Genomic DNA, 9,583 nt, shown 5'->3' on the forward strand with positions numbered 1-9,583 from the left:
TTTAATTTGGTTTTTCATCTCCTTTATGAGGCTCTTTCATATCTGTACTATTATATTTTGTACTGTTTGGTGCTTTTGATGCCAACAGCTGATAGTTGAGAGGCGGACATCACAACAGGGAAGGAATGATGGTGCATAGCAGTATGAACGGGGACTTTTTGTTTGAGCATGGACTTTGAGGGAATACAGCATGTTTTGGGAAGTTTCTCTCTGTCATCAGCTTAGTTGTTGTTGCCTAACATTTAAGATAAACCATGTAACATTCAAGTGGCGGTGGTGGAAGAAGTATTCAGATCCTTTACTTAAGTAAAACTAGTAATACCTTATAGAGAAAATACTCAATTACAAGTACTGGACTCAAAATCTTACTCAGGTAAAAGTACAGAATTATTATCAGCCAAACAAACTTAAAGTACCAAAAATAAAAGTACTCATTTAGCACTGAAATGTCCCCTGTGACTGATGTAATAGTATATATAATATTATTAGATTGTTAATCAATGTGTAGCAGCATTTTGCTGTTATTGAGGCGTACGTAATCTTTATAACATTCTTCTAATACATTTCTCTGTTTTGTAATGCAAAAAGATTGGGCCTGAAAGTGTGAATGCACATATTGTTTATTTTTTACAGGGTGCTGAAACTGCAGCTGACACTGCAGAATCACTACACACCACAGCAAGCCTAAAGAAGTTACAGAACCACCTGGTGCAAACCAAGATGGGAGGGAAGAGGACGTCTGAGAATAAAGGTGAGTTATTGTGGATGATGTACTTCATCATGTTCAAGAAGCTGTTATCATTAACAAGCATTTCTGCTCATTATCAGATCATTCGGCACACAGGTTTAGTAAGAACAATCCAATGCTAAGCTGCATTGGCCTGGTCAGGAGGACAGAGAAGAAGCCCTCTAAAAGTGCTCCATTACCACAGCAGCAACAACAGGCCAAAGATATCCACATGGATTCAGAAGAGGAAGGAGTTTGGAGCCCGCGGCTTGGAAATTATCTGTGGAACCCATTTGAGTGTCCACAGCCCTGGACTCCCTTCTACCACACCTGTCACCAGCCAAGACATGAACTGCCGGTCGCTGGTAGCACCTTGTCATTGCCCCGGACGACGGAATGGGATCGTTTTGAGAGTTTGATTCAGGAACTGGACAGCAAACAGTCCGATCTGTCTCCTCCTCCAATGATCCGCTCCATCACAGATCTGCAGCTCCCACACAACACAGTAAGACATACCTTGTGTTATTACCATCAGAAAATGAGATCAACTTAATGAACCAGTAGTGGTGTCATTGAGCTGTTTTTACTGACAACGCTATATCATGTGACTCATGACATGTGATGTTGTTATGTGACACTATATCACTGAGTCACATGACCATGTCCGTAGCTGTTTTTTCTTTTTTCTCAACCTAACCAATCATTTCACAACGTTATCCTTTGGCATTGTGAATTTCTGCAAGCGTGATTCAAGGCTGATATGAAACTTATTAATAAAACATATTTTTGGTTAAGAAACATTGACATTCAACATATCTGTGGTTTTGCATAAATGTACAATGCCAAAAATGGTTCTGGCGACTGGGTTGCTGTTAAATATGAAGTTACATTAGCTACAACAGTGACCTCGAAAGTATAATGAACACGCTATATCTGGTTTGTTTCATGCATACACAAACGTGTTATGTGCCGGACTTTAACTCTCTGAAGTCTCCTGCCTGGCCTAGAAAAATAATCTGCCACAAAACCGTCATGACAAACTGAATTGACGTTTTTACACTTAGATCTTTACACAGATTAAACAAACGAGACAGAAGGTGTTAATGAAACTTTAGAGGTGCTTATGGGTGGATTTTGTTACTTTTGGACGGAGCCAGGCTAAGCACCCTGACTCTAGTCTTTATGCTATACTTAGCTAACTGCAGCCGTACAATATATTTACATATATGAGAGTGGTATTACAGGTTTAATGTGTGAGATATGCCAGAATTTAAACCTAAAACTTTAAAATAATTAACTAACATTATCAACAGAATTGTTCAGCAGTGTTTTTGACCGGCTCTCAGAGTTTCAGATTTTCAACCGTTTGGTCAATTGTTGCGTATTCTTGTAAATGCAATACACAATATAAAGAATTAATTAGAATACAATAAATATGTCAAACTACTACAACTATAATACAAACATTAGAGATTGTATGGATCCAGTGTAGAGGTGAAATACTGACCCTATTTATTTAGAGCAGGTGGCTCAGAATTACAAATTGAACCTTTAACTCGATGCCTTACAGCGCATTACAGGCCTGACTCATTGCTCAGAACTCTTTCAGGAACATTTAGAAATGTCCAACTAACACATTTTTTTTAACTAACTATTAGCAATGCTAATGCTGCTTAAACTGCTATCATAATCATATGCAAACAAAATAGGACATTACACAAGGCTATACTGTAAGTGTGTTGATCATCCTGCTGAAACTACAAAGGACAGCGGAGACTCTAGGTTGCTTGTCAATAGAGACTCTGGGTTGGAGTCTAGCAAACAGGATGCTAGCAGGCTGGATATTAGCAGGCCAACGAGCAGACTGGAAGCTAGCAGGCTGGGAATCAGGGGTGTTGAGTAAATCCTTAATCCACCCAGGTATGGAGCTCCTCAGCAAAGGTAGCTTCCCTGCGTGCCATCCTCAGAGCATACTCCTTGTAATCCCTACTAAGAGCTCTCTTCCATTCCCCTTTCAAACATACGAGGGAGTCTGACAAGTCATACAGTTTGTCCTCAAACAATCCATCTGTTGGGTCCGTAGTTGTCAGGTCCTTCTGTCACCATTCAGAAAATAGCAGATTGGACCAAACGCAGAACAGACTAATGAGGAGGCAGCAGGCAGTGTTTGATGATTTAATAATTAACAAAGAATTACAGCAGTGAGTCCAAAAACAGGCAGGAAACAGAATTGATCCAGAAAACCAGGATGGTAAACGTTAAGAAAACTAAAAACTAGGAATCAGGGCTGAAACGCTTGAAACAAGGAACCAAAGCCGGCGACCAGACATTCAAACAGGGATTTTCTAATTTCTTGATTATATGCCTCCTTGACTTCAGACTTGCAGATTCAGATGATTTAGATGCAGATGATCACTTGAAACAATACTACAAATTAAGTTGCATTATTGGAAATGTGGGCTCCAGCTTTACCAATACTAAGGACTAAAGGTCAGGATGTCTTGGCCTCTGCTGCTTCGATTTTGAAAGTTATTTTATTGTTTCTTGTGAGTCCACCAAACATTATGGAAATACAAAAATAAGTTGCTGAAGTGCTCCTTTAAACCCTTGTTTGGAATTGAGAGGGATGTGCAGTTGCAAAGCATCCAGAATGAATGTAAAGTCCAGCTGATCTCAGACAGGTATTAGGCAGGTCAGAGTAAGTATGATGTCATCAAGGGGCAGAACAAAGAAGCTACTTTTAGCTCAGCATTCAGTCATAGAGATTCTTCTCTTGCTTGGGGTATAATTATAAATAAGACAGTTTTGTCGAATTACTGATTGAAATCAGAGACAAAGGAGCACGTGATTGCATGTTTCACAGAGAAACTCAGAATTTGTATTTATATGACTGTTTCATAACTGTAAATAGGAAGCAATACAGTACAAATAGTAAATATATTCATGTTTGTAAAATCTACCAAGGACAATGGTAATTATTTATGCTTATCCAATCACTTAGTGCGCGACATTGAGGCCTCAGTTCATTAACGGTCAATGTTGGGAATGAGCCAAGAGTCAGTGTAACAGATGTTCTGAGGACAGTGCTGAATGACCGCTAAACTGTTGTAAAAATTAAGCAGGATGGAAAACTTTAAACATATTAACGAAAACAACAGTGAACCTCTCCCCACATGATACTGAGATCTTTTACTCTTAACATAACAGACTAAATAGTACAAGATCAGCACTACGTGATCAGTCAAACACAAGATGATTTAGGATAAAAGAAATACATCATATCGAAGACCTGTACGGAATAGAAATCATAAACAGGGGATAAACACAAACTGTTGTTTGTTGTGGGGTCAAAGGGATAACAAACACACAAACACACAAAGGCAGATAACGTGCCCATCTGTCACCAGAAAACACACATTTGAATCTTTCCTTTACCCAAACAGTTGAGCAGATTTGGGAGATTTGACGTCTTCAGTCAGACCTCTCCTTTGATGAAACCCCAGGATAATGGAAACGCTCTGGTAAGAGAACAAACCTCCTCAATATGTTTGTCCATCTTGTTACTTTATCATACACAAAACACCAAATCCAATTTGTTAGAAAGAAAATATACACCATGTTTATTTGGCAGTGGGGGAGCCCTCTAATGACAGCGTGTTTTGTTTTTAAAGCAGAGGGAGACGGAGACATCATCACATGGTGACAGCCAGCACGTCAAGGCCTCAACTGAGAAAACACTGACAGACATCACTGTATGTTATGTGATCTACAAAGCTTATACAACCTGTTTTAAGTTCATGTCCCCCTGCAGTTACTGTGGTTCACACCTAATGGAATAACATCTACAGGCAGAGACAGCTGTCAGCCAAACACCTGCTCTGCCAGACTGCAAACGATCAATCAAACTATTGTTTGCCATTTTAAGAGAGGCCAGACGTTTGCAGAGGGTGCAGATGAGGGAAGAGATGGGTGGGGCAGTCAGGTGATAGGGGGGAAGGAGCGTAAGTCTGAAGGTATCTTGTGGATTGATAGAAAATGGGACAGAGAGACACACTGACAATATGAAATAAATGTTACACCCAAGTATATTTTTGATATCTAAGATAAATATTAATCAGTTTGAATGATAATTTGAGATATTTCCAAATGTATTTTTCCTTCCTTTTAAGATATATAAAATGACATCCTGTCATCCATGCAATTCAAGTATGACTAGTCAAAAAATGAATAATTTAATTTTTAGCACATAATAAGAACACATGCAAGTGATCATAACTAATACATGAGTCATGGTTATTTAATGAATAAATGCTCATTGTAAAATCCATACAGTACATGTATGGATACACTAAACAGCATACATGCCATCTCCACTTTTCTAAAAGATATCCTGATAGCTTTAGAGGACCATCTGACATCTAACTGACAACAGGTAGAGGTTGTCATATTTGTAACTTAAAATATTATTTTATTGTAGCCATGCTGGCTGTAGGGATGGCAGTGTCTGTCAGTGGGTCCAGCGACCCTGCGTCATGTGACAGCTCACTTGCACTGGTTCATTGCGTCCTGTGTTTATGATCAGTGTGTGTCTACCTGTGGTGGCGAGTTAAGTTGTCCTCTATTCTAGAGCGATAAGGCTATTTTTTAGAAAAGTGCAGGTGATATGTTTGCAGTTTAAAAAAAACAAGAATTCAGAGTAAACGATGGCCTGCCAACATCCTTCAATTTCTCTAAATTGTGCCCTAGAATTTTAGAACCCAATCAAATCAGACGGGCATTTTTGTGTGCAGTTTAAAGGGCAGCCTATTCACACTCTTACACTTCAGACACTGCGCTTTGATGGACGGATGCCAATATGGTCCATGGTATGAAAGTCCCTGCACAGGAAGAGGAAGTTAAAAGCTGAGCACACGTAGCTCGGGATTATGCTCGCCACACACCTCCTAAATCTCAGCTATAAAAAGCAAGGCAACTATTTCAGGATTAAGTATTTTATTTGCCAGAAGAGCTGCATGTCTCAGCATAAACTGGGGTATTGAGCGGTTCCGGTATTGAGGAATCAAACATGGCAGCTTAGAGCCCTTACTCATCTTTCTGGTTGGTTGCTTTCTCTTTTGTTTGCCTGTAGTGGAAGATAAAAAAATGACAGAGAACCAAAAGCATATAAAGCAGAATACAAATGTGACTTTGTGTTTTTACTGTGCAGACTGGAAACAAACAGAAAGATGAAGCAAAGAAGAGGAAGGTTGGTGTTGGGAGACCCTTTAGTAAAGAACACAGGCGGTCCAGTAATTCTCTGGAAAGCCTCTACAGCCTCAACAGTGGACAAAGCTCCTCAAGTAAGCACCTTCAGGCACGGAGCCAAGTGTACTCTTCACACCACAACCTGATGAATTATGCAATCCTTGCTTGCACACTCTGGTATCCTGTTACTTCTCTTTAGATGCACTAATTTGAGCTACACTAACCTCTGACAAATATAAAAACTAAATCCTTGACTCAGACTTGGGCTGTCTTATTATTGACATTTGGAGGACTTAGAAAACTGTAGAATTGAACGCAGTAATTACCTTGCCTTTTATTGAACCCTCTTGTTTGTCTACTGTTCCCCAGGTGGAGTCACCAGTGGGTCAGACTGCTCCAGTAACAGAGACAGTCTGAGGCTGGAGGACAATCTATTGAACACACGACAGTTCTGTGGCAGAGCAAAAGTCCATACAGACTTTGTGCCAAGTCCATATGACACCGAATCCCTCAAGCTCAAGGTAAACAAGTCTGGAAAGTGAATGAAAATTAAATAAACTAATTAACTATAGGACTGTATTACTATATTTTGTAATGTACTGAGGCAGGACAGCTACAGGTGTTAGGATGAGGCCAATAGGCCTACATAGACTGTATAATGACGTAGTCACCTGTGACGTCACCCATTGGTTTGTGGACAACAGTTATGAAGCCTCGAGTTTGGTATTTTGGCCGAGTTTAGAGGAAGAACTGACCATATTTGGAGGAGTTGGTGGAGTTGTGGAAGAGCGAGGCCCGCTAGGGCCAGGTACCATTATCAGGCACCGTTAGCAGCTAACACTAAAGCTAGCTAGCTAGCTTGGTTAGCAAGATGCATCTGTAATTCATGTTAGCTTTGATCTTAATTAGGATGCACATTTTTGCAAAAAGGTTTATTTACTTTCCGATAAAAAATTAACAGCCTACTGCTTAGATTATGTTTTAGTACAACCGAATGCTGAACAACACTTTGATAGCAACACTTGTATATAGCAAGACAATAGCGATGCCGTGGTAGCAACCCATGCTTGCAACGCTGTGGTAGCAGCTTGTCAATCACGAGGTAGCCCCACTCTTAAGCATACCCTGCTGTATCGCCTATTTCACTCTAAATGGGAAAATAATTTACAAAATGAACATCATGCTGTATTGAAGAAGACTTTAAACTAGCGATTTTCACCATAAACCTATTGTTAATTTTTACTGAGGTAATAAAATGAGAAGTTAAGTCATTTTCTCATAGACTTCTGTACAACCGGCATCACTGCGCACTGAAACCCATTATTTCTAAATGTTTGCGCGGCACCACGGCGGCTCTCTGGTGATTGAACCTGTTGGAACTTTGGCCGTAGCGCGCTGTTATGTACTCTAACCATGTTGTGTCTAAAAGGGCCATTGCCATGCAATTTGGTAGGCTCCACCTCAGGATGAATTGTTATAACTTGAATAACAACTAGTTCCACCGTTAGTTCAAAATGTTAATGTTAAACTTTGATTCATAACCAAATAGGTAGCCTACTTGACAATCCCATCAGCCTCAGCTGCACTTTGTGTTAAGTGCTAATAAGTAAATGTTAGCATGCTAAAACACTAAACTAAGAAGGTACCTGCCAAACATCAGCATGTTCGCATTGTCATTGTGAGCATGGTAGCATGAAGATGTTAGCATTTAGCTCAAAGCACCACTGAGCCACACAGCCTCTAGCGGTTGTCGAGTCTTGATAATAAATGGACACTTTGCCTCAACATATTAGTTTTACTGTACTTCCTCTAAGTGGCTGCTAACAGAAATATGAATAAAGCCTTTTGTCTTTACTGTATTTTAATTGATATAACTTAATTGTATCAGTAGTAGACTCATAGTGTTTGTGTCTACCTTCCCAGTGAGAACACCGGATGGTTGTGAGTTCAAAACCAGGGGGACAGTACTTAGTTCACTGAAAGTTGCTCTAGATAAGAGCGTCTGCTAAATGACCTGTAATGTAATGTAACAATGAGTACAGATGGAAAGTAGCTATAGCTAATATGATACAAAGCATCTCTTCTCTGTCTATGAGATTATTGTGTTTTGTACATGCCCCCCCAGTCAAATAAATGTCATGAAACTAAATAACATTTTTATTCAGGTGGGAGATGTGATTGACATAATCGCCAAGCCCCCCATGGGAATATGGACAGGCATGCTCAACAGCAGAATGGGAAATTTCAAGTTCATTTATGTGGATGTGCTAACAGAGGAGTGTCCTGATACACACAAGGAAACAAAAATCCACAGAGTGAGACAGAAATCAACTGTCCAGGAAGTGTTAAAGTGCCTCAGTATGGAGGTATTTTGGATTCGTAGCAACACTCATCTTCTATACAATAGGGTGTCACTTCAGCTTCTGAATGGTGTTTTTCCTCTTGCTTCCCCAGGAGCATTTCTCGTCTCTACAGCTGAACGGTTACCAAACAGTGGATGACTTGATGAGGTTGAGGGAGCATCACCTGACGGAGCTGAATGTGACTGATCCAGAGTACAGGCATTGTCTGCTCGCTGCTGTCGACTCCCTGCAGCAACTGTGCTGTGAGTAATATGAAACACAGAAAAGGTCATCCAAGGACAGTGTCATTGAAAAATATACGCAGAGACGTTTAGATTCAGAAAGGAAAAGGGACAAGTGACATTGCACCTCAAATAGAGAAGACTGGGAGGGTATTTGGACCACAGCTAAAGAAGTTAAAGATAACAGGATATCCCCAAAGAGTGTTACTGGGAATAGAGCAGGGCACACAAGGATAGTAGCTGCAGACAGATAGTCCATTGAGCATTAATGCACAGGAATAATAACTGTAAAGGATTACTTACTGCCAATCTATTCAACACCGGAACAGTACATCCAACAAACCTGTCTTCTCTGCTTCACAGCTGATCAGTTGGAGAATAAGGCCAATCAGAAGGCCGAAAGCCCCAGCAAGAACATGAAGGCAGATATAAAGAACTGCCCAAGAGACTCCGGCTGCCACATGCCATCTGACAGCCCCAACAACAGCCCAGAGGAGCCAGACCTTGTCTTTATCTCTGAATACCCTCTATCAGCTGAGACGACAGCTTCATGAGAATAATCCTTTATAATGCCTGTTGTATTCCTAATGCTGCTGTTGGAATAACTTATGAATAAAAAGTAGTTTTTTATTTCTTGTAACAGTGTCATTTCTCATTATGTACAATAAAATGCCAATGCTGAGCCTTTACCAGTGTTAATCCCCACTCCCACCATTCAATGTGTGTCTATGAATGGAAAGATGTTCAATTGTTTCCTGAAATAAAATATTTCTAGCATAATTATATTTGACTGTGGCCTATAACAGACAGCAGAGAGAATCGTCTTGGATTCCTTTGCCTTGGCACTCCTTGTAGATGTTTTGAAATAAGCAAATCAATCATATGCTTCTTGAAAATATCTTAGATTGAACTGCCAGCAGCAGCTCTGTGAGGCTGCAATTAATTTAAATGCTAGTGTCATCATGCTAACATGCTCCCAGTAAAAATGCTGACATGCTAACATTAGCTAATAAGCCAGGGGTGGGCAA

The 9,583-nt window shown here is 40.1% G+C and overlaps 1 protein-coding gene across 1 annotated transcript; it reads left to right on the top strand.

The window, feature by feature from the left end:
• The first annotated feature begins 720 nt into the window (after positions 1-720).
• samsn1b (SAM domain, SH3 domain and nuclear localisation signals 1b) lies at positions 721-9,109 on the top strand. The gene is made up of 7 exons (XM_029447908.1): positions 721-751; positions 829-1,232; positions 5,934-6,066; positions 6,341-6,492; positions 8,137-8,337; positions 8,426-8,576; positions 8,919-9,109. Exons 1-7 carry the CDS (start codon positions 721-723, stop codon positions 9,107-9,109), a joined length of 1,263 nt encoding a protein of 420 aa, XP_029303768.1.
• The last annotated feature ends 474 nt before the right edge of the window (positions 9,110-9,583 follow it).

The sequence above is a fragment of the Cottoperca gobio genome, chromosome 14, assembly GCF_900634415.1.
Source record: "Cottoperca gobio chromosome 14, fCotGob3.1, whole genome shotgun sequence".
Classification (NCBI taxonomy): Eukaryota; Metazoa; Chordata; class Actinopteri; order Perciformes; family Bovichtidae; genus Cottoperca; species Cottoperca gobio.

Coding starts and splice junctions, on each gene's coding strand:
- samsn1b (XM_029447908.1), top strand. CDS start 721: ATGGGAGGGAAGAGGACGTCTGAGAATAAAG. Junction 8,338..8,425: donor TAAAGTGCCTCAGTATGGAG/GTATTTTGGATT, acceptor TTGCTTCCCCAG/GAGCATTTCTCGTCTCTACA. Junction 8,577..8,918: donor CTCCCTGCAGCAACTGTGCT/GTGAGTAATATG, acceptor TCTGCTTCACAG/CTGATCAGTTGGAGAATAAG.